The sequence below is a fragment of the Oncorhynchus mykiss genome, chromosome 12 (assembly GCF_057628025.1).
Source record: "Oncorhynchus mykiss isolate SJ-2025 chromosome 12, ASM5762802v1, whole genome shotgun sequence".
Lineage (NCBI taxonomy): Eukaryota > Metazoa > Chordata > Actinopteri > Salmoniformes > Salmonidae > Oncorhynchus > Oncorhynchus mykiss.
The window spans coordinates 30,472,501-30,497,276 of NC_143033.1; the positions used below are offsets into that span (position 1 = coordinate 30,472,501).

Here is a 24,776-nt window from a genome sequence, read left to right on the forward strand (position 1 = left end):
TTCATGGTTGGGATGGTGTTCTTCGGCTTGCAAGCCTCCCACTTTTTACTCCAAACATCATGTTGGTCATTATGGCCAAACAGTTCTATTTTTGCTTCATCAGACCAGAGGACATTTCTACAAAAAAGTACGATCTTTGTGCCCATGTGCAGTTGCAAAACGTAGTCTGGCTTTTTTATGGCGGTTTTGGAGCAGTGGCGGCTTCTTTGCTGAGCGGCCTTTCAGGTTATGTCGATATAGGACATGTTCTTCTGTGGATATAGATACTTTTGGACCTGTTTCCTCCAGCATCTTCACAAGGTCCTTTGCTGTTGTTCTGGAATTGATTTGCACTTTTCACACCAAAGTACGTTCATCTCTCTGAGACAGAATGCTTCTCCTTCCTGACTGGTATGACGTCTGCGTGGTCCCATGGTGTTTATACTTGCGTACTATTGTTTGTTCAGATGAACATGGTACCTTCAGGCATTTGGAAATTGCTCCCAAGGATGAACCAGACTTGTGGAGGTCTACACTTTTTTTTCTGAGGTCTTGGCTGATTTCTTTTGATTTTCCCATGATGTCAAGCAACAAGGCACAACGTTTGAAGGTAGGCCTTGAAATACATCCACAGGGACACCTCCAATTGACTCAAATGATGTCAATTAGCCCATCAGAAGCTTCTTAAGCCATGACATGATTTTCTGGAATTTTCCAAGCTGTTTAAAGGCACAGTCAACTTTGCGTATGTAAACTTCTGACCCACTGGAATTGTGACACAGTGAATGATAAGTGAAATAATCTGTCTGTCAACAATTGTTGGAAAAATTACTTGTGTCATGCACAAAGTAGACGACCTAACCGACTTGCCAAAACTATAGTTTGTTAACAAGAAATTTGTGGAGTGGTTAAAAAATGAGTTTTAATGACTCCAACCTAAGTGTATGTAAACTTCTGACTTCAACTGTAGGTGTATGACATGAACTGTATTCTCTGTCAGGTCAGTGTGTGCTCTCTGTACACTGTGAAGCTGACCCATGGCAAGTTCACCTGGACGGTCAAGAGGAAGTACAAGCACTTCCAGGAGCTGCATCGTGACCTCTACAAGCACAAGATGATGGCTCACTTCCTGCCTCTGGGAAGGTCAGACTCAGAGCACCAATCAAAGCTCAGACATGCAAAGCAACCCATTATCTGAGTGGAGAGTAATTTGTTTAGAGGGGATGCAATTCAAATAAGAGTGAAGGCCTGTTGTGATTTCTGTATGAGTTTAAGAAGGAACATTTTTAGAATATTCAAATATCTCTTTTTAGATTTGCAGCCCAGAGAGCGCAGCTGAGAGCTATGACAGAGGAGATGCCAAGTCTACACGGCACTGAGAGGATGAGACAAACCTCCAGTAAACCGGTATCACTCTTACATTCATTGACCCACCCAAACTGTATACAGTATGCACAAAGACAGACTCTGATAAACACCATGGTACACACGCAGACAGAGACCCACACATAACTCAGTCTCACATAAAGGCTCACTCCACTGGGCACACCATGTCATTTCAACATGGAAATGTGGGTAATATTTGGTTGAGATGTTGATCAATGAGATTTCCACCTTTATGCACCCACTCAAGACAGACTGAAGTTTGTTGAATTCCCAATGTGTTATAACTTTGCTTTCAACTGTTGAAAAGCACAACAAAGTTCAAATGGGAATAAAATGTGCTTCATATAATAGCACAACTAAATGACCTGGATTGCAGTTGAGATGACATAAAAAGTATATACAGATGTAGGATCTTAATTTGAGGAAGTTTGCTACAGCAGGAAAATTATCTTGCAGCAACAGGAAATGTGAATTATTATGTGGATTATAATTAATGGATTTTTTTTGTAGGGGTTGATACATTTTTCAGTAGGGAAAATCAAGTCTGAAATTTTAAAGTGGAAATTACATACATTTTAAGCCTTTTTAAACATTATATATATTACAAATTTGCATTTCCTGCTGTGCAGACAAATTGTGATCCTACATCTGTAGTGCAAGATGCTAGACAGATTATTATAGCATTATTGTGAATATCTCCACAGACCTGCACATTTTGCGTGATATCTTGGACATGCACAATGCACACCTTCTATGATTACATAATACATTAATAGATACAGTAATCTCAAAATGTGACCATGGGTGTGTTACTCATTTTAAGGTTGAATAAAAACGGTTACATTAGTTTGTATCTTTTGTTCCACTGACTTAGTCTGGCTTTAATTCCAGTTTGTCTACAAATTAATAATTGATATTTTGTATTCCAAGAATCAAAGTTAAAGACTAGCACTAAATCAAATCAATCCTTAATTAAAGTCTATTTAAAGTTTGTTTGATTTAGTCCTATTCTTTAACATAGATTTTTTTGGTTGAGATGGAGACATGAATCCAACATATTAATTAACAACTTGAAGATAAAATGTAAAAACAACCAAAGCTTTAAACCCTAGGCCTATATGTACTGTCTATATTTAGTTGAACCCTGAGCTGAATTGAAACAATAGCTGTTGATGACTTTGCAAATGCTATACAGGCCTAAATATTGATGATATATGACTTATAAAGTATGGTTACATTTGATTTTTCTCTGTTGAACTGACCCTTTGGAATGACGTCAATAGCAACAGGGAATCTATTTAGTTATTAAGAGATCGCTCATAGGACCGTTACCGTGACCGTATTACCGCCACACCGGTGGTCACGAGTCATGATGGCAGTCAAATTCCATGTGTCCATTTACGGTAATTAGGCTTCTCCAAGCTCGGATGCTGCTGATGGTCATTAGTAGCCTACCAAACTTGCTAACTGCCTGGTACTCTGCAGTCTATTGCCCCTCTAATCACTGTGACATCAATGCAAATGTAATCAAAAAATCTAATCCAACACTTCATGAGAGCTGATGTTGAGCAACATTTATATAGGCTATGCAATTGTGTGAAAAAACAGAGTGATGGCCTCTTAAAAAGAGGAGGATCCCATCAGCTTTCTTCAGGCTAGGTCTAGTATAATTATTTCTCAATAATTTCAATAAGCATTTTTCCACGGCTGGCCATGCTTTCCACCTGGCTACCCCTACCATGGCCAACATCTCTGCACCCCCTGCCGCAACTTGCCCAACCCCCCCCCCCCCCTGCTTCTCCTTCACCCAAAACCAGGCAGCTGATGTTCTGAAAGAACTGCAAAATCTGGATCCCTACAAATTAGCTGGGCTAGACAATCGGCACCCTCTCGTTCTAAAATCACCCTCCGAAATGGTTGCAACCCCTTTTACTAGCCAATTCAACCTCTCTTTCGTGTCGTCTGAGATCCCCAAAGATTGGATAGCTGCCGCGGTCATCCCCCTCTTCAAAGGGGGAGACACTCTAGACCCAAACTGTTACAGACCGATATCCATCCTGCCTGACCTTTCTAAAATCTTCGAAAGCCAAGTTAATAAACAGATCACTGACCATTTCGAATCGCACTGTACCTTCTCCACTATGCAATCTGGTTTCTGAGCTGGTCATGGGTGCACCTCAGCCAAGGTCCTAAACGATATCATAACCACCATCGATAAAAGACAGTACTGTGCAGCTGTACTGTCTGTCTGTCGACCTGGCCAAGGCTTTCGACTCTGTCAATCACCGCATTCTTATTGGCAGACTCAATAGCCTTGGTTTTTCTAATGACTGCCTCGCCTGGTTCACCAAGTACTTTGCAGACAGAGTTCAGTGTGTCAAATCGTAGGGCCTGTTGTCCGGACCTCTGGCAGTCTCTATGGGGGTGCCACAGGATTCAATTCTCGGGCCGACTCTTTTCTCTGTATAAATCTGATGTCGCTCTTTCTGCTGGTGATTCTCTGATTCACCACTACGCAGACGACACCATTCTGTATACATTTGGTCCTTCTTCGGACACTGTGCTAACAAACCTCTAAACGAGCTTCAACGCCATACAACACTCCTTCCGTGGCCTCCAACTGCTTTTAAATGCTAGTAAAACTAAGTGCACGCTCTTCAACCGATTGCTGCCCGCACCCTCCCGCCTGACTAGTATAATTACTCTGGACGGTTCTGACCTAGAATATATGGACAACTACAAATACCTAGGTGTCTGGTTAGACTGTAAACTCTCCTTCCAGACTCACATTAACGGGATCGATATGACAACAGCCAGTGAAAGTGCAGGGCGCCAAATTCAAAACAACAGAAATCTCATAATTAAAATTCCTCAAACATACATGTATCTTATACCGTTTTAAAGGTAATCTTGTTGTTAATCCCACCACAGTGTCCGATTTCAAATAGGACACTGTGAACGATTATGTTAGGACAGAGCCAAGTCACAAAAACACACACAGCCATTTTTCCAGCCAAAGAGTGGAGTCACAAAAAGCACAAATAGAGATAAAATGAATCACTAACCTTTGATGACCTTCATCAGATGACACTCATAGGACTTCATGTTACACAATATATGTATGTTTTGTTTGATAAAGATCATATTTAAAAAAAAAAAAATCGGAGTTTACATTGGCGCGTTACATTCACTAGTTCCAAAAACATCCAGTGATTTTGCATAGCCACATCAATTTTACAGAAATACTCATCATAAATGTTGATAAAAATACAAGTGTTACACATGGAATTATAGATATACCTCTCCTTAATGCAACCGCTGTGTCAGATTTCAAAAAAGCTTTAGGGAAAAAGCAAACCATGCAATAATCTGAGAACGGTGCTCAGAATAAAAAAATTTATCCGCCATGTTGGAGTCAACAGAAATCAGAAATAACATTATAAATATTCCCTTACCTTTAATGATCTTCATCAGAATGCACTCCCAGGAATCCTAGTTCCACAATAAATGTTTGATTTGTTCGACAATGTCCATTATTTATGTCCAAGTAGCTACTTTTGTTAGGGCGTTTAGTACACAAATCCAAACGCTCGTGCAGGTCCAATTGAACGTCGGACGAAAAGTTCAAAAAGTTATATTACAGGTCATAGAAACATTTCAAACTAAGTATAGAATCAATCTTTAGGATTTTTTTATCATAAATGTTCAACAACGTTCCAACCGGAGAATTCCAATGTCTGTAGAAAAGCCATGGAACGCAGGTCACTCTCATGTGAAATGCGCGTGACCAGGACCTGGCTCTCTGCCAGACCACTGACTCAAAGAGCTCTCATCCGGCCCCACATCACAGTAGAAGCCTCATTCAAGTTTCTAAAGACGGTTGACATCTAGTGGAAGCCCCAGGAAGTGCAACTTGAACCATATCCCACATTGTATTTGATAGGGCTGAGTTCAAAAACGACAAACATTTTCTCAGGTTTTTGCCTGCCATATGAGTTCTGTTATACTCACAGACATCATTCAAACAGTTTTAGAAACTTCAGAGTGTTGTCTATCCAAATGTACTAATACTATGCATGTATTAGCAACTGGGACTGAGGAGCAGGCCATTTACTCTGGGCACCTCTGGGCACCTTTCATCCAAGCCACTCAATACTGCCCCTGCAGCCATAAGAAGTTAAGCATCTCCAATCCAAAATGAAATCTAGAATCGGCTTCCTATTTCGCAACAAAGCCTCACTCATGCTGCCAAACATACCCTCGTACAACTGACCATCCTACCGATCCTTGACTTCGTCATTAAAACTCATTTTTCAACCACTCCACAAATTTCTTGTTAACAAACTATAGTTTTGGCAAGTCGGTTTGGACATCTACTTTGTGCATGACTCAAGTAATTTTTCCAACAGTTGTTGACAGACAGATTATTTAACTTATCATTCACTGTATCACAATTCCAGTGGGTCAGAAGTTTACATACTAAGTTGACTGTGCCTTTAAACAGCTTGGAAAATTCCAGACAATTATGTCATGGCTTTAGAAGCTTCTGATAGGCTAATTGACATCATTTGAGCCAATTGGAGGTGTACCTGTGGATGTATTTCAAGGCCTACCTTCAAACTCAGTGCTTCTGCTTGACATATTGGGAAAATCTTAAAAAATCAGCCAAGACCTCAGAAAAAAAATGGCAGACCGCCACAAGTCTGGTTCATCCTTGGGAGCAATTTCCAAATGCCTGAAGGTAACACGTTCATCTGTACAAACAATAGTACACAAGTATAAACACCATGGGACCACGCAGACGTCATACCAGTCAGGAAGGACAAGCGTTCTGTCTCCTAGAGATGAACGTACTTTGGTGCGAAAAATGCAAATCAATCCCAGAACAACAGCAAAGGACCTTGTGAAGATGCTGGAGGAAACAGGTACAAAAGTATCTATATCCACAGTACAACGAGTCCTATATCGACATAACCTGAAAGGCCGCTCAGCAAGGAAGAAGCCACTGCTCCAAAACCGCCATAAAAAAAGCCTGACTATGGTTTGCAACTCCACACGGGGACAAAGATCGTAGTTTTTGTAGAAATGTCCTCCGGTCGGATGAAACAAAAATAGAACTCTTTGGCCATAATGATCATCGTTATGTTTTGAGGAAAGCGGGGGAGGCTTGCAAGCCGAAGAACACCATCCAAACCGGCAAGCACGAAGGTAGCAGCATCATGTTGTGGGGGTGCTTTGCTGCAGGAGGGACTGGTGCACTTCACAAAATAGATGGCATAATGAGGGAGGAAATGTATGTGGATATATTGAAGCAACATCTCAAGACATCAGTCAGGAAGTTAAAGCTTGGTCACAAATGGGTCTTCCAAATGGACAATGACCCCAAGCATACTTCCAACGTTGTGGCAAAATGGCTTAAGGACAACAAAGTCAAGGTATTGGAGTGGCCATCACAAAGCCCTGACCTCAATCCTATAGAAAATATGTGGGCAGAACTGAAAAAGCGTGTGCCAGCAAGGAGGCCTACAAACCTGACTTAGTTACATCAGCTCTGTCGGAAGGAATGGGCCAGAATTCCCCCAATTTATTGTGGGAAGCTTGTGGAAGGCTACCCGAAACCTTTGACCCAAGTTAAAAATGTAAAGGCAATGTTACCAAATACTAATTGAGTGTATGTAAACTTCTGACCCACTGGGAATGTGATGAAAGAAATAACAGCTGAAATAAATCATTCTCTCTACTATTATTCTGACATTTTACTTTCTTAAAATAAAGTGGTGATCCTAACTGACCTAAGAAAGGGAATTTTTACAAGGATTAAATGTTAGGAATTGTGAAAAACTGAGTTATATGTATTTGGCTAAGGTGTATGTAAACTTCCGACTTCAACTGTATATATATATATATATATCTATCCCCCTGCGGGCTAGTAGGCTATCAGTCCTGATTTCTGATTTCTCTGTTGTAGAAATACCTTGAAGAATATCTAAATGGCCTTCTGGAGAATTCCTTTTGTAAGAACTTCCACGGCATGGTGAGTGAAGATGACACACACACACACCAATTATCATTCAATGTCAGGATGAGCTGTCAGCACTGTCTGTCTTGTTCTGATTCCAGCTGGAATTCCTTGATGTCAGTGCTCTCTCTTTTGTCAGTGAGCTTGGACCCAAAGGCCTGTAAGCAATTTTAATAGTCTATGAGAGTATGTGATGGTATACGAGAAAGTGAGAGTGAGTGTTTATTCAGTATATTTTAATGTGACTAATTCTCTGTCCGTGTGAGCAATGTTAGTGATGTCATTGTATTTCAGGGAGGGTTCCATCTTCAAAAGGTCAGGAGGTCATCGTATCCAGGGGCTGAACTGTATTGGTCATCACCAGTTCTGCTTCCGCTGGTCAAAGCGCTGGCTGGTGGTCAAGGATTCCTTCCTGCTCTATATGAACCGGGAAAACGGGGTCGTCTGCTTTGTACTGGTCTTTGACCCAGAGTTCAAAGTTCAAGTGGGCCGTGCATACACTGATACCAAGTATGGGGTCTGTATTCAGAACTTCACCAGGTAAGTCCACAGTGGTGTCCAAAATGTTATTATCTATTTGTAGGCAGACACACCCATAAAGTGTACACTCAAATACAGATCACACTTGTGAAGTACACATTTTGTATACCTAATTGTTTATTTATGAGTCAATCCCTAGCTGTGTGTGTATTCGTGCAGGCAGGAAGAGGAGAGTGTGGTAAATTTAGATTTTTTTTTAACATTCGGCATCACTGTGTCAAGGGGAATACAGTATGTGACCCATCTCCTTGATTTGGTTCTATGTAGCAAAATTATAATTTGTTTTTTACATTGGATAAAAGTAGAGACTCAGAACATTGTATATCATACACTGCAGTAGAGGAACAATGGGAAAGTAATTCTGCTTTGAAAGTTGATAAACTTGTAACACTACTTTTGAGAAAATGTTGTTACACCAACTGGAGAGCTCTTATTTTTCTTCACCCATTCAGCATCGTTATCACCCATATAAGCCTTAGCCCCGCCCATCTTAAGGCTTGAGGCCATGTACTTAACAGAGTGAGTAAGGTATTGTAGTAAACAACCAAAGATTAAGATTGAAAGTGGTAAAAGAAGTAGAAAAAAGTATTAGTACAAATATACTTTATCTAGTCCTTGGCCTATATCCTATTCTGACTTTGGTGACAGGTCATGTTGTTCTTCTCGTTACCGTCTCTGGTAAACACACACTAAATTAAATAAAATCTAAGTTTATTTGTCACATGCACAGGATACCGAAGGTGTAAACGGTACAGTGAAATGATTACTTGCATAGTGGAGTCTTTTGTTTAGACCCTTAATCCCTACCCATACTACCATGCACCATGCATGAATCTGCAGGTAGCTTAAGCTAACCAACTAGGTTAAGTTAGCTAACATTAGGCTATAACTAGCAATGCAAATGGTAGTCCATCACAACTTCTTCCCACTGAGCAGTAGCAACACTTTTTCAGTTCTTCATGATATCTTAAAAAAAAATCCTTGGTAGAAAGGATTATCTACACATAATGAACAACTCGTGTTATAAACAGAAGAATACTACATGGCAGACCAATCCGAACTCATGTCCAGCCCATCCGTTATCTCAGCCAATCATGGCTAGCAGGAAGGTTCCTGTCTTTTTTTCGTTGTTAAACCAACTAGGCTTGTAATTTATTATTTTAAATTGATTTATTTACAGATGGCATGCACGTTTGTTATTAAGGCAAATGACAGTCCACATGTTCAAGAAGGCATTTCTCCCCCAGAACTTATTTTGATAAAAAAAAATGTGAATAAACGTTCAAATGCCTCTCCTGTGTAGTAGTGACGTGCAACATACACATAGATTCCTGGAACGTGTCACATACAGTATTATTTCTAACAAAGATATCTACATATATTTCCGGATGTTGTGTATCCCTGGAAATAATCTGAATTCATATAAACATAACAGTTTTGAAAACATAGCTTGTCCAAAAAAAAGTGGTCTCTTGGCACAACTTGGGGTAAGTTGAGAATGGGACAGGGTAGGTTGAGTCACCTTGGGGTAAAGTGGTTGATGGTGTCCTGTGACAGTGGGTAATGGTGCTGATAGGTCAACGTTTAATTAATTAATGTGGTGTATTGTATATCTTAAATGTATGCCTACATTCAGATATAGATATTTCTGTTCAATATCACTTAACCTTCCATTTCTTGACCAGTTGTCTGGGACAGGGATGTTTCAATGTGTCAATTAGTAGGTAAGTTCTCTGCATTTGAGGCTACAAAGCCCATGAAACTGGCCCGCAAGATTCTTGATATGTTTAGGAAGCTCAGACTCCATGTCGTCAGATAAGACCTTGTGTGCCTCTGCTACTCTATCATAGCCTCATTCGCACAGGTACATGTTCATTTTGGTTTTTGTCATTGGACCTCTTCAGTGTCATTCAGTCTATTTTTTTCATCCCTTGCTGCTGCTCAAATGGACTTCTTCCTTTCTCACTTCTTCCTTCGCTTCTCTCTCCAGAATCTCAAGGGGGGCCAGACCCCTGCTTGTTTTACGTGTGTATACAGGGGGCATGAAGATGTCTGCTATGTAACAATAAAATATGCATCTTGAGTTCATACAGGACACATTGCAAAAATACTATGCATATTATGCACGAAACTGACTAAATGTGATGATAATATGTATGGGGTATGGTGGAGATTGGCTCAATTTACCCCATGGGCATTGGCATAACTTTCATGGATACACTTTTCATGGATACACTTTCATGCTATGTTTAGGATCTCATATTTTAGCTTATAGTCTCAACTGATGTATAAAACATTTAAACTATATACTTTGGTTTAGATACAAGCATCATGAAAGTTATAACACAAATTAATTAGACTTTGTGAAAATCTGTTTTTTGGACCTAACTTACTTACCACTTTCCCCATATGGCTTCTTACTTCACAGACTCTATGAAATGATGAACTCTTCCTAAATATTTGGGCACATGATTAATTTTGTGTATGGTTTTCTAGAAACAATTAGGGTGGCTCAATAATTATTTGGTTCAACATACCCCACTCTCCCCTATTGCCTCGCTGTGTTGCCTCATATGTGTATGTGTGTTCTTACATGAGTGTTGTGTGTGTGTGTTTTAGGAATCTGGTCATCAAGTGTAACAGCTACAGACAGGCTCACTGGTGGAGCCATGAGATCAACAGGCTGGCTGAGCCTTGTGAATTCCTCCAGGTGCAACGCTTTGGGGGCTTTGCCCCACCACGGGAGAACACACTCACTAAATGGTCAGATGTGTGTGTGTATTGCTTCGCATTGGATGATGTGGTATTTGTACATACTGTATACATCCATAGCTTTGTGCTCCCTTAACTTGAATGTAATGTCTCTGTTTATGAACTGGTTGTATTAAAGGTATGTAAATGGCAGTGGCTACTTTGCAGACCTGGCTGATGCTCTGGAGCAGGCCAAGGAGGAGATCTTCATTACAGACTGGTGGTGAGGAGCGGAGCTAGCACAATCGAAATAGTGTATAATATAACGTTCTATTCTATCTCTTGATGGCTAATAGGAATACTCTGTGTTCCAAATTTCATGTACAGTAAGCACAGTGCTCTCCGTAATTACAGAGAGAGGTTATCCAGAGTCCTATATGGTATAGTGTATACATGGCTCTGCCCTGCCGTTAGCTAAATTAGAACATACAGCAAACAAAACAAATGTTTGATTTCACTCTCTCAATAACAACGGAGACCACATTTTCCAACATTTATTAGGTTTGTTTCTAATTAGTCTGTAAACAGCAGGACACAGTGTAAATATGTTAATTATTAATATTTCATGGTGAATATTTTTTTTTCCTCCAAGGCTCAGTCCAGAGGTTTTCCTGAAGAGGCCAGCTACAGGAACGTACTGGCGTCTGGACCAGATCCTCAAACGCAAAGCAGTACGAATCTACTTCCCACCTTTCTCCTGACAACATACAGTGGGGAGAACAAGTATTTGATACACTGCCGATTTTGCAGATTTTCCTACTTATAAAGCATGTAGAGGTCTGTCATTTTTCTCATAGGTACACTTCAACAGTGAGAGACGGAATCTAAAACAAAAATCCAGAAAATCACATTGTATGATTTTTAAGTAATTCATTTGCATTTTATTGCATGACATAAGCATTTGAGACATCAGAAAAGCAGAACTTAATATTTGGTACAGAAACCTTTGTTTGCAATTACAGAGATCATACATTTCCTGTAGTTCTTTACCAGGTTTGCACACACTGCAGCGGGGATTTTGGCCCACTCCTCCATACAGACCTTCTCCAGATCCTTCAGGTTTCGGGGCTGTCGCTGGGCAATACGGACTTTCAGCTCCCTCCAAAGATTTTCTATTTGATTCAGGTCTGGCTAGGCCACTCCAGGACCTTGAGATGATTCTTACGGAGCCACTCCTTAGTTGCCCTGGCTGTGTGTTTCGGGTCGTTGTCATGCTGGAAGACCCAGCCACGACCCATCTTCAATGCTCTTACTGAGGGAAGGAGGTTGTTGGCCAACATCTTGCGATACATGGCCCCATCCATCCTCCCCTCAATACGGTGCAGTCGTCCTGTCCCCTTTGCAGAAAAGCATCCCCAAAGAATTATGTTTCTACCTCCATGCTTCCCTGTTGGCATGGTGTTCTTGGGGTTGTACTCATCCTTCTTCCTCCAAACACGCAAGTGGAGTTTAGTCCAAAAAGCTACATTTTTGTCTCATCAGACCACATTACCTTCTCCCATTCCTCCTCTGGATCATCCAGATGGTCATTGGCAAACTTCAGACGGGCCTGGACATGCACTGGCTTGAGCAGGGGGACCTTGCGTGCGCTGCAGGATTTTAATCCATGACGGCGTAGTGTGTTACTAATGGTTTTCTTTGAGACTGTGGTCCCAGCTCTCTTCAGGTCATTGACCAGGTCCTGCTGTGTAGTTCTGGGCTGATCCCTCACCTTCCTCATGATCATTGATGCCCCACGAGGTGAGATCTTGCATGGAGCCACAGACCGAGGGTGATTGACCGTCATCTTGAACTTCTTCCATTTTCTAATAATTGCGCCAACAGTTGTTGCCTTCTCACCAAGCTGCTTGCCTATTGTCCTGTAGCCTATCCCAGCCTTGTGCAGGTCTACAATTTTATCCCTGATGTCCTTACACAGCTGTCTGGTCTTGGCCATTGTGGAGAGGTTGGAGTCTGTTTGATTGAGTGTGTGGACAGGTGTCTTTTATACAGGTAACAAGTTCAAACAGGTGCAGTTAATACAGGTAATGAGTGGAGAACAGGAGGGCTTCTTAAAGAAAAACTAACAGGTCTGTGAGAACCGGAATTCTTACTGGTTGGTAGGTGATCAAATACTTCTGTCATGCAATAAAATGCAAATGAATTACTTAAAAATCATACAATGTGATTTTTCTGGAATTTTTCTGGAATTCTGTCTCTCACAGTTGAAGTGTACCTATGATAAAAATTACAGACCTCTACATGCTTTGTAAGTAGGAAAACCTGAAAAATCAGCAGTGCATCAAATCCCAGCCTTGTATGTCCCAAATCCCAGCCCACTGTATGTCTATAGTCTCCTTATACCTGTCCTCCTCCCTCCTCTCGTCTGAAAGCACTGAAGGTTAATCCCTTCCCAGCCAGCACATAATTAATGTTCTCAGAACCATTTGTTTCTTAGAGCTTGGTGAGAGTGTAGTTATCCTATTGGTTATTTTGCATACAACATTCCCCAACTTTATGGGAATGGTGATTGCTTGACTTTGGAACATTCTCAGCACATTTAAGGAATTCACAAAAAAAAAAAACATTATTTACTTGGTATTTAATTTAACAGTATACGTTTTCCAAAAAGTCAAACATGGTTACGTTTAATTCCATTTTCGTTAATGTTCTATGGACATCCTCCAAATGGTTTGACATTGGGAATGTTCTCAAATAGTTCAGAGAATGTCAAGAAACAATGTTATTCTGTGGGAATTTCAGTACTTTCGGCATAACGTTTCCTACAGGTTTCCTCATGGTTCTATTTAAAGCCATGTTCTCAAATTGTTCAGAGAACTTTAAGAAACAATGTTCTTCTGTGGGAATTTCAGTACTTAACAGATCATTCCACCCCACAAGTTCCGATGCGGAGGGCCTCCCGGGTGGCGCAGTGGTTAAGGGCGCTGTGCACCAAGCCCTCCCTAACCCGGACGACGCTAGGCCAATTGTGCGTCGCCCAACGGACCTCCCGGTCATGGCCGATTACGACAGAGCCTGGGCGCTAGCTGTGCCATCAGAGACCCTGGGTTCGCGCCCAGGCTCTGTCGTAACCGGCCATGACCGGGAGGTCCGTTGGGCAACGCACAATTGGCCTAGCGTCGTCCGGGTTAGGGAGGGCTTGGTCTGTAGGGATGTCTCATCGCACACCAGCGACTCCTGTGGCGGGCCGGGCGCAGTGCGCGCTAACCAAGGTTGCCAGGTGCACAGTGTTTCCTCCGACACATTGGTGCGGCTGGCTTCCGGGTTGGATGCGCGCTGTGTTAAGAAGCAGTGCGGCTAGGTTGGGTTGTGTATCGGAGGACGCATGACTTTCAACCTTCGTCTCTGCCGAGCCCGTACGGGAGTTGTAGCAATGAGACAAGATAGTAGCTACTACAACAATTGGACACTACAAAATTGGGGAGAAAAAGAGGTCAAATGTAAAAAATAAAATAAATAAATGTTCCCATGCGGGAACTGTCATATTTTTACCACATTCTGGGAATGTTCTAAAAAATTATGTGACTTAAGGGATGTTCAGAGAATTTATTTCTGGAAATATTCTGGAAATCTTCAGAAAAATTAGCTAGCAGAGAATTAAGTCTTATTGATTGAGATGTAGTTCTTTTAATTTTTTTTTTACCCCTTTTCTCCCCAATTTTCGTGGTATCCAATTGTTGTAGTAGCTACTATCTTGTCTCATCGCTACAACTCCTGTACGGGCTCGGGAAGGTTGAATGTCATGCGTCCTCCGATACACAACCCAACCAGCCGTACTGCTTCTGCATCCAACCCGGAAGCTAGCCAATGTGTCGGAGGATACACCTGGCTGACCGTCACCTTGGTTAGCGCGCACTGCGCCCGGCCTGCCACAGGAGTTGCTGGACAAGGACATCCCTACCGACCAAGCCCTCCCTAACCCGGACAACGCTAGGCCAATTGTGCGTCGACCTTGTGCGTCGACCTCCCGGTCACGGCCGGTTACGACAGAGACTGGGCGCGAACCCAGGGACTCTGATGGCACAGCTGGCGCTGCAGTACAGCACCCTTAACCACTGAGCCACCCGGGAAGCCCAAAAATGTAGTTCTTAGAGTCAATAATAACCATAACAAAACTTTCACAACATTTAGAGAATATTCTCAGAATGTTATTTAATTACCATCAAATAACCTATATTTTCAGATCTCAGAACGTTAATAAAACGTTCAATGAACTTGAGTAAAGCTTTCTGCACACCTCCCTGCAACTTAAAAATAAACAATCCCAGAACAGGTTCAATTTTCACTTCTGTCCTCAGAATATTTAAAAAACATTCCGTTTTACTGGGCTTCGTTCCCACAACCAATTTGAAACCAAAAACATACTTTTCCTCCTTCCCACCTTTTGTGTATATCCATCCTTTCTTTTCTCTGTGTAGGAACAAGGTGTCAAAGTGTGTGTGCTCCTGTACAAGGAGGTGGAGATGGCACTGGGTATAAACAGTGGCCACAGCAAGAAGACACTGATGGACATGCACCCCAACATCAAGGTCTGTCTGAGACACTAATCTCTGCTCTGCAATCAGGTGGTGCTATACACCTCACAAACCAACCCACATAGCATCATCATGCTTTCATTGCTGGTGTTATACTGTGTCATTATTTAAAATTCAAAAAACATTATTAGATTTGTGTCCTTAGCTTCACTGATGTCTCTCCAACAGGTGATGCGACACCCCAACCACATGTCCGCTGTGGTATTTTTCTGGGCCCATCATGAGAAGATGGTGGCCATCGACCAATCAGTGGCCTTCGTTGGAGGCTTGGACCTGGCCTTTGGGAGATGGGACGACAGCCAGTACCGGTTGACTGATACAGTTCCCACGGAGACAGCCAATCACATCTCTGAAGAAGTGCCAAAGGCTCCAATTTCTGAGCCAGAGGTGATACATCTCAAGAAAAAGTCAAGATTAATCTTTCTTTCTCTTTCTCCTGTGTTCTGATAATCCATAGTTCATATTGTTACCTGGTGTTAAGCAGTGACTTCATTGCCAGACTGTCCTATTCTGCCTCCTAGGCAGCTGATTCAGGTGACCAGGTGGATGGGTCAAACTCAGCCCAGGATCCAGAGCCGGAAGAGGTCAATGCTGAGGATCTGAAGAACAACACCCAGCTGTGGCTTGGCAAGGACTACAGCAACTTCATCAAGAGAGACTGGGTCCAACTGGACCGCCCATTTGAAGGTGCAGCATACACACATTATACCCCCATTCATAACACCCACTACCACTCTCTCTGTAACTTACTAACATACACACACACACACACCGGAGGGATAATCCTTCATTTTAATGTGTTTTGTTTTCTCAGACAACATTGACCGCACTGAGGTGCCCCGTATGCCGTGGCGTGACCTGTCTGCTGCCCTCCATGGCAAAGCTGCCAGGGACGTAGCCCGCCACTTCATCCAGCGCTGGAACTTTGCCAAGGTCAGAGGTCAAATGAGAGGTTCCTAAGGATCTTTCTTTCATGGCTTTACTTGGATGTACATACACTACTTCTGAACTAGGTTCCAAAGGACAACCCTAGACACAACTAGGGTTATGTGATTGAGACATCTGGCTCTTATTATCTTTGTTTTGTCTGCCTACAGATCTTTAAGTACAAGAACATTAGAAGCACGTTTTTCCCCTGCCTTCTTCCCAAGTCTCACAGTACTGCTGATGCACTGCCATTCACTGTGCCTGGCTCTGGGAAGGCCTCCGTGCAGGTACACATGTTCACACATAAGAGTGAACGAACACACTCGGACACATACAAGCTCACAGAAATGTCTCTCATTCTCCTTTTTTTGATGATCAATTGTATATTGATTTTCATTTTCTTCTCTCTGTCTCTCAGGTGTTGCGTTCTGTGGATCGCTGGTCAGCCGGAACTTGTGACAGCTCTATCCTCAATGCCTACATCCATACCATCGATAACAGCGAACACTACATCTACATCGAGGTAACTCTGCTACCAGCACACTACATACATTATATACACATACACATTATTTAATCACACCCATTTACCAGACTCGGACTCAGACTCTTACCAGACTCAGACTCTTACCAGACTCAGACTCAGACTCTTACCAGACTCATTGCACCAATTTACCAGAGTCAAACCCATGCTAATTCTATGCCATATCTATCTTCCATACCTATCTGTTTGATTGCTGTAAAAGCATAGAAATCAACCAGGAGACAAGGTTGTTTTTTGTAATGCAAGATGGTATTCAGTGCCCTGGCCTCCCCCACGCTGTCTTGTGACTGTATCTCTGTAATAAAGTCAACTTGGAGCTCAAGGTTGCGATAACGGCAGTCCCCTATGCCTTCACAGTCCACATGGTCCTATCAAGTCCAATTGAATGCATGGGTTGTATGGGTTGTGGTATAAATTCTCAAATGTCCCCCTCTCTGCTCTCAGAACCAGTTCTTCATCAGCTGTGCTGATGGGAAGAACGTGCACAATGGCATCGGTGACGCAATCGTGAAGAGGATACTACGTGCGCACAGGTGTGGTTCTACCACCGTGTCTCTCGCGCTGTCTGTCTGGGTTTAATCAGTCAGCACACGGCTGGGTTTACTGTATAACATGATTTTACTGGACTGATCATCACACTGGGTTATGCACAGGGGTGAAAGTAGAATTCATTTCTTCCCGGTTCGGGACCTCCTATATGTGCTTGCGCCCAATCATAGAATTACATACAGAATCCCTTTTCATTCAATAGCACTTCTGTGGGCCTAGTCGTAAATGCTTGTCATTTAACTTTTAAAAAGTATTGCCTTTTGTTGTGGCATAAACAATCGATCTTGATGTTTTCATCTGATTGTCAAAGTAGTCACGTCAAAGGACTCCTTCACTAGGCTCCCCGCGCACCTTCCTCCACTCACAACATATTTCCAGCCTCCAAGCAAAGTGGTGAATGGAAAGAGACATCTGTTACACAAAACACCACAAAGTGTCATGACATTTGACGATTGCCATCAGGACAGAATTTATGAGTCCACCGCTGTTCACGTAGATCTCAGTGTCAGCCACCCAACTCTGCCTTGGCAAAATCTCAGTGTTCACGTCTAACCACATTGCATTTTAAACGGTAGGCTATACCACCTGTTTTCAAGTCCATTTTCAAATTGTTCATGCCTCTGACATGCGGTAATGATAAAAAATGGTGTAATAGCTTACAGTTTGATATCTATTTTGTTTTAATTAATGTGATAGGCTCATATTTTACCGGTATGGCGTACCCACACTATTTATTTTACCGTATCTACTTACTTTCACCCCTGGTTATACATGTTTTATACTTGCTTGTTAGTTGATGGTCTGTATCGAGTCAACTTAAATAATCATGATTCAATATTGTTAATGTCACAAATACCACATTGTTTCTTGTTTTTATATTTCTTAAATGTTTTATTTAACCTTTATTTTAACAGGGAAGACATATTGAGAACTAGTTCTCTTTTCCAAATGCACCCTGTATAATCCAATTTAAACATACACAATATATATACTGTAGATTAAGTTTACAATTTTTAACAGATTGACCAATGCTGTTTATATAAATGTAGAAATAATCTACCCGTGGTTCACCTTTTATGTACAGTACCAGTCAAAAGTTTGGACACACCTACTCATTCAAGGGTTTTTCTTTATATTTACAAGTTTCTATATTGTAGAAAAACTATGAAATAACACACATGGAATCATGTAGTAACCAAAAAAGTGTTAAACAAATCAAAATATATTTTATGTGAGATTCTTCAAATAGCCACCCTTTGCCTTGATGACTGCTTTGCACACTATTGGCATTCTCTCAACCAGCTTCATGCGGAATGTTTTTCCAACAGTCTTGAAGGAGTTCCCAAATATGCTGAGCACTTGTTGGCTGCTTTTCCTTCACTCTGCGGTCCAACTCATCCCAAACCATCTCAATTGGGTTGAGGTCGGGTGATTTTGGAGACCAGATTTCCACCAGTCTAATGTCCATTGCTCGTGTTTCTTGGCCCAAGCAAGTCTCTTCTTATTATTGATGTCCTTTAGTAGTGGTTTCTTTGCAGCAATTCAACCATGAAGGCCTGATTCACGCGGTCTCCTCTGAACAGTTGATGTGTCTGTTACTTGAACTTTAAAGCATTTATTTGGGCTGCAATCTGAGGTGCAGTTAACTAATGAACTTATCCTCTGCAGCAGAGATTACTCTGGGTCTTCCTTTCCTGTGGCGGTCCTTATGAGAGCCAGTTTCATCATAGCGCTTGATGGTTTTTGCGACTGCACTTGAGAAAACCTTAAAAGTTCTTGCCATTTTCCGCATTTTCAGTTTTTCTTATTTTATTTCAACTTTATTTAACCAGGTAGGCTAGTTGAGAACAAGTTCTCATTTACAACTGCGACCTGGCCAAGATAAAGCAAAGCAGTGCGACACAAACTACAACACAGAGTTACACATGGAATAAACAAACTTACAGTCAATAATACAATCGAGAAAGTCTATATACAGTGTGTGCAAATGAGGTAGGATAAGGGGGGTGAGGCAATAAATAGGACATAGTGGCAACATTATTACAGTATGGCAAATTAAACATTGGGGTGACAGATGTGCAGAAGATGAGTGTGCAAGTAGCGGTACTGGGGTGCAAAGGAGCAAAATAAATAAAATTGATAACAATATGGTGATGAGGTAGTTGGATGGGCTATTTACAGATTGGCTATGTACATGTGCAGTGATCTGTGAGCTGCTCTGACAGCTGGTGCTTAAAGCTAGTGAGGTAGATATGAGTTTCCAGCTTCAGTGATTTTTGCAGTTCGTTCCAGTCATTGGCAGCAGAGAACTGGAAGGAAAGCCGTCCGAAGGAGGAATTGGCTTTGGGGGTGACCAGTGAAATATACCTGCTGGAGCGCGTGCTGCGGGTTGGTTGACTGAACCTCATGTCTTAAAGTAATGATGGACTGTCATTTCTCTTTGCTATTTGAGCTAGTTCTGGCAAAATATGAACTTGGTCTTTTACCAATTAGGGCTATCTTCTGTATACCACCCCTACCTTGTCACAACACAACTGATTAGCTCAAACGCATTAAGAAGTAAAGACATTCCACAAATTAACTTTTAACAAGGCACACCGGTTAATTGAAATGCATTCCAGGTGACTACCTCATGAAGCTGGTTGAGAGAATGCCAAAAGTTTTCAAAGCTGTCATCGAGGCAAAGGGTGGCTGCTTTGAAGAATCTCAAATCTAAAAAAAGGTTTGACACTTTTTTGCTTAATACACGATTCCGTCTGTGTTTTTTTCAATAGTTTTGATTTTTCTACAATGTAGAATACAGTAAAAATAAAGAAAAACCCTGGAATTAGTTGGTGTGTCTGAATTTCTGACTGGTATTGTATCACGATGGCCTGAGTTCTTTCACTGAGATAATCGTGACACTATGAACCCTGCGTCAGAGCTCAGGCAAGAGTATCAAAAGCTTTTGACAGGTCCACAAACAAATTAGCACATTTCATTTTAGTGTCGAAAGCATTGAAAAGATCATTAACAACTAAAGCTGTTTCTTTAATAGTGCTGTGCCCAGGCTTAAACCCTGATTGGTTTACATTTAAAATACATTTCGCAGATAAAAAAAAAAGATAAATTGTACATTTACCCAGGATTCAAGAATCTTCGCCAGACGCGGAGCCTTGAAATGGGTCGATAAGGATTAAGATCACTACTATCCCTGCCATGATGGAGAGCTGATTTCCATACTCATGGAATATTCCCTGAAAACAATGTTGAATTAAATTATATATAACCCCCTCTCCTCTTCTACCACATTCCCTAACTCTATTGCTGTTCCTCAGTGAGCAGAAGAAGTACAGGGTGTTTGTGGTGGTGCCCCTGCTTCCTGGGTTTGAAGGAGATATCAGCGAGGGGGGTGGGAAAGCCATCCAGGCCATATTACACTTCACCTACAGGTCAGAACCATCCCTTATGGGCCTACATACACACACACACACACACACACAGTAAAAAGTAGCACACAATCACTTACAGTATCATACTGCATAATTTTAAAACATACATTTTGTGTAGAGATTTGTGTTTTAAGAAAACAACTTTAAAGATTGTTGTCGATTTGATGGTGTAAGTAATATGTATTTTTCACGACAGGACCATGTGCCGTGGAGAGTACTCCATACTGATGAGACTGAGAGAACGTGAGTTTTGTTTCCTTATTTCCAATTCAACCTAATATCTGGAATTACTGTCCGTCTGTCTGTCTCATCTCTGATAATATTTCTGCTTTTCTTTCTCTCCTGTGTATGGCTTACCCTTCCGCTAACTGAAGGCTCATACTAGGTATCTAACTTTACTATCTATATTATCTATAGTATACTTCTCCATTCTCCCCATACTTAATCATTTCATCCTCTTTTCCTATAACGCCCATCTGTCTTCTCATGTTTAAATTGTGGTCCTGTTTCGTTAGCGTTCATTTATTCATTGGCTTCAGCTCTATGCCAGTGTGTCAGCCAACCAGTGTCTCCCTACCCCCAGTTGAGGACCAGTGGAGCGAGTACATCACCCTGTGTGGCCTGCGCACACACTCCCAGCTCTCCCAGTCCCTGGTCACAGAGCTCATCTACGTACACAGCAAGACCCTCATAGCTGACGACCGCCGCTACATCATCGGTGAGCCACTGTCATCACAGCCACACTTACAGATGAGACGGGATGGGGCATCACTGTGGCTGTTTCCAAAATGGCCCCCTATTCCCTATATACTGTAGTACACTACCTTTGCTCTCGCCAAAAGTAGTGTATATAGGCAATAGGGTTCTATTTCCAACGCAGCTTGTGACTGTGACATCACTGGGATCAATCACAGGCTGCTAATTACTGTCTCTGCATAATAATCACAAGGTGAATGATATGCAGAGCTAATAAAATATTCAGCTATAGAAACATACTGGACTTTAGGGGAGGGAGGGAAGGGGAACTTAAACGGCACCCCCCTCATTGAAGATGAATGCATTTTTTCCCGAGGTAGATTGTATTGGAATCGTTATAGAAAAACATGCACTCCACACTGTGTAATGTAGGTACAACCAACTGAAACTCTTGCGCTTGCTTGGCTCCATGCTATGATATTATTATGATTACACTGGGACTGGGTAGGGTACAGTAATTATGATGCTTCTGTCAGCTAGATAAGGATGAGTCCTTGAAACACAGGAAAGGTGTTTTATAAACAATGTTTTTTGTTAACCTTCTATCTTCTCTGTCTTGGTATTAAGAAAGTTTGCTGCTACCAACTCATATACTTTGTTGTAAGCAAGTCGCTGCAGCATCTATGGCCATCGTCACTGATATTAGTGCCACAACTCTCTTTCTGTCTCTGGCTCTGTCTCTCTTTTTCTCTCCTCCGGTTTCTATTCCCTCCACTCTCTCTGTGCTCCCTCCATCCAGGCTCAGCTAACATCAATGACCGCAGTATGCTGGGGAGCCGAGACAGTGAGCTGGCTGTGCTGGTGGAGGATGAGGAGAGGATCCCCTCCATTATGGGGGGAGAGGAGTACCAGGCTGGACCCCTCACTCTGGCCCTGCGCAAAGAGTGTTTCAGGTTCGGACTCAGGAAAAGAGTCCATGCACTTCTGCACTGTCTGTGATTTTACATTAAATTCGCTTATTTTTTACAATTATTTTTAAATTTCACCTTTATTTAACCAGGTAAGCTAGTTGAGAACAAGTTCTCATTTGCGACCTGGCCAAGACAAAGCATAGCAGTTCGACACATACAACAACACAGAGTTAAACATGGAATGAACAAAACAGAGTCTCAATAATACAGTAGAAAAAAAGAAAACAAAGTCTATATACAGTGAGTGCAAATAAGGTCAAATAAGGGAGTTAAGGCAATAAAGAGGCCATGGTGGCGGAGTAATCACAATATGGCAATTAAACACTGGATGGGAGATGTGCAAAAGATGGATGTGCAAGTAGAGATACTGTGGTGCAAAAGGAGCAGAATAAATAAATACAGTATGGGAATGAGGTAGATAGATGGGCTGTATACAGATGGGCTATGAGCAGGTGCAGTGATCTTAAAGCTAGTGAGGGAGGTGGGAATCTCCAGCTTCAGTGATTTTTGCAGTTCGTTCCAGTCAGTGGCAGCAGAGAACTGGAAGGAAAGCCGACCAAAGGAGGAATTGGCTTTGGGGGTGACCAGTGAGATATACCTGCTGTGAGATATACCTGCTGGAGCGTGTGCTACAAGTGGGTGCTGCTATGGTGACCAGCGAGCTGAGATAGGGCGGAGCTTTACCTAGCAAAGACTTGTAGATAACCTGTAGCCATTTAGTTTTATTTGCGTTTAAGAGCCGTTGGAGGCCACGGACGGAGAGTTGTATGGCAGTTCACTGATAGAGAGGTTTACTGACGTTGAGTGGTATGGGAATGATATACACTATATATGCAAAGGTATGTGGACACCCCTTCAAATTTGTGGATGTGTTTATTTCAGCCACACTCGTTGCTGACAGGTGTATAAAATCAAGCACACAGCCATGTGATCTCCATAGACAAACATTGGCAGTAGAATGGCCTTTGTCACATATACTCCCTCTCCGGCCTCTAGGTCATCAGGCTGCTGATTATCTCGGACACCTGTCACCATCGTCTCGCTCACCTGCGCCTCATGACACTCAACTGGACTCCATCACCTCCTTGATTATCTTCCCTATATCTGTCACTCCCCTTGGTTCTTTCCTCAGGTGTTATTCACTCTGTTCTCATGTCGGTGCGTTGTTTGTGTTACGTGGTTTGTGGTTCTTTTATTTATTAAAACACTCACTCCCTGAACTTGCTTCCCGACTCTCAGCGCACTCGTTATAGCCTTACTGAAGAGCTCAGTGACTTTCAACGTGGCACCGTCATAGGATGCCACCTTTCCAACAAGTCAGTTCCTCAAATTTCTGCCCTGCTAGAGCAGCCCCGGTCAACTGTAAGTGCTGTTATTGTGAAGTGGAAATGTCTAGGAGCAACAACTGCTCAGACTCTGCAACAGTGGAAATGCTTTCTCTGGAGTGATGAAACACACTTCACCATCTGGCAGACCGACGGACTAAGCTGGGTTTGGCGGATGCCAGGAGAACGCTACCTGCCCCAGTGCATAGTGCCAACTGTAACGTATGGTGGAGGAGGAATAATGCTCTGGGGCTGTTTTTCATGGTTTGGGCTAGGCCCCTTAGTTCCAGTGAAGGGAAATCTTAACGCTACAGCATACAATGACATTCTAGATGATTCTGTGCTTCCAATTTTGTGGCAACAGTTTGGGGAAGGCCCTTTCCTGTTTCATCATGACAATTCCCCCGTGCACAAAGCGAAGTCCATACAGAAATGGTTTGTCGAGATCGGTGTGGAAGAACTTGTCAGGGTTCTGTGCAGGCCAGTCATCAACCCCATCGAACACCTTTGGGATGTATTGGAATGCCGACTGCGAACCAGGCCTAATTTCTCAACATCAGTGCCCGACTTCACTAATGTCTCCACAGCAATGCTCCAACACCTAGTGGAAAGCCTTCCCAGAAGAGTGGAGGCTGTTATGGCAGCAAAGGGGGGACCAAATCAATTTTATTGGCCATGATTTTGGAATGAGATGTTCAACAAGCATGTGTCTACATACTTTTGGTCATGTAGTGTGTCTGTGTTGAATCTGGGGTGTTTGGACATGAAAGGTTTCTAATGAGATGAACCACTCTCACATAGCTGTCCTTATATTAGCGAGGGAGGTTGTAACCAAGGTCCCTGCACTGACATACGAATAATGCTGACTCCACTGCTAGTGGATGAATCTATTGATTAGCAATTGATGGCATTTGTGATGCACTGACACTGTCCCTAAAGATCCTAGACAGAATATGCATACTTCTCACAGAGCTTGTCTGCAGCCTATTATGCCAGCAGAGCTATTCATTTCGAATCAGCAGCTACCAAGTATATCCTCTAGTTTCCAAGGGAACCATCTCAGACGACGATTTTGCGCAGGCGTGGTCATCATTCCCTGTATGAAGGAAATATATATATATTT

The 24,776-nt window shown here is 42.2% G+C and overlaps 1 protein-coding gene across 3 annotated transcripts in view; it reads left to right on the top strand.

The window, feature by feature from the left end:
- Window positions 1-24,776, top strand: part of LOC110537404 (phospholipase D2) — a 32,429-nt gene that overhangs the window by 3,534 nt on the left and 4,119 nt on the right. For all 3 annotated transcript variants that reach the window (XM_036937359.2, XM_090192215.1, XM_036937360.2), the window contains 19 exons: window positions 980-1,122; window positions 1,293-1,386; window positions 7,334-7,399; window positions 7,486-7,544; window positions 7,679-7,924; window positions 10,544-10,687; window positions 10,815-10,898; window positions 11,268-11,346; window positions 15,094-15,204; window positions 15,379-15,597; window positions 15,732-15,897; window positions 16,025-16,143; window positions 16,308-16,424; window positions 16,556-16,660; window positions 17,126-17,214; window positions 20,548-20,661; window positions 20,858-20,904; window positions 21,245-21,379; window positions 22,157-22,310. In XM_036937359.2, the coding sequence (XP_036793254.2) occupies window positions 980-1,122; window positions 1,293-1,386; window positions 7,334-7,399; window positions 7,486-7,544; window positions 7,679-7,924; window positions 10,544-10,687; window positions 10,815-10,898; window positions 11,268-11,346; window positions 15,094-15,204; window positions 15,379-15,597; window positions 15,732-15,897; window positions 16,025-16,143; window positions 16,308-16,424; window positions 16,556-16,660; window positions 17,126-17,214; window positions 20,548-20,661; window positions 20,858-20,904; window positions 21,245-21,379; window positions 22,157-22,310 (2,291 nt within the window). The remainder of the gene's footprint in view (window positions 1-979; window positions 1,123-1,292; window positions 1,387-7,333; window positions 7,400-7,485; window positions 7,545-7,678; window positions 7,925-10,543; window positions 10,688-10,814; window positions 10,899-11,267; window positions 11,347-15,093; window positions 15,205-15,378; window positions 15,598-15,731; window positions 15,898-16,024; window positions 16,144-16,307; window positions 16,425-16,555; window positions 16,661-17,125; window positions 17,215-20,547; window positions 20,662-20,857; window positions 20,905-21,244; window positions 21,380-22,156; window positions 22,311-24,776) is intronic.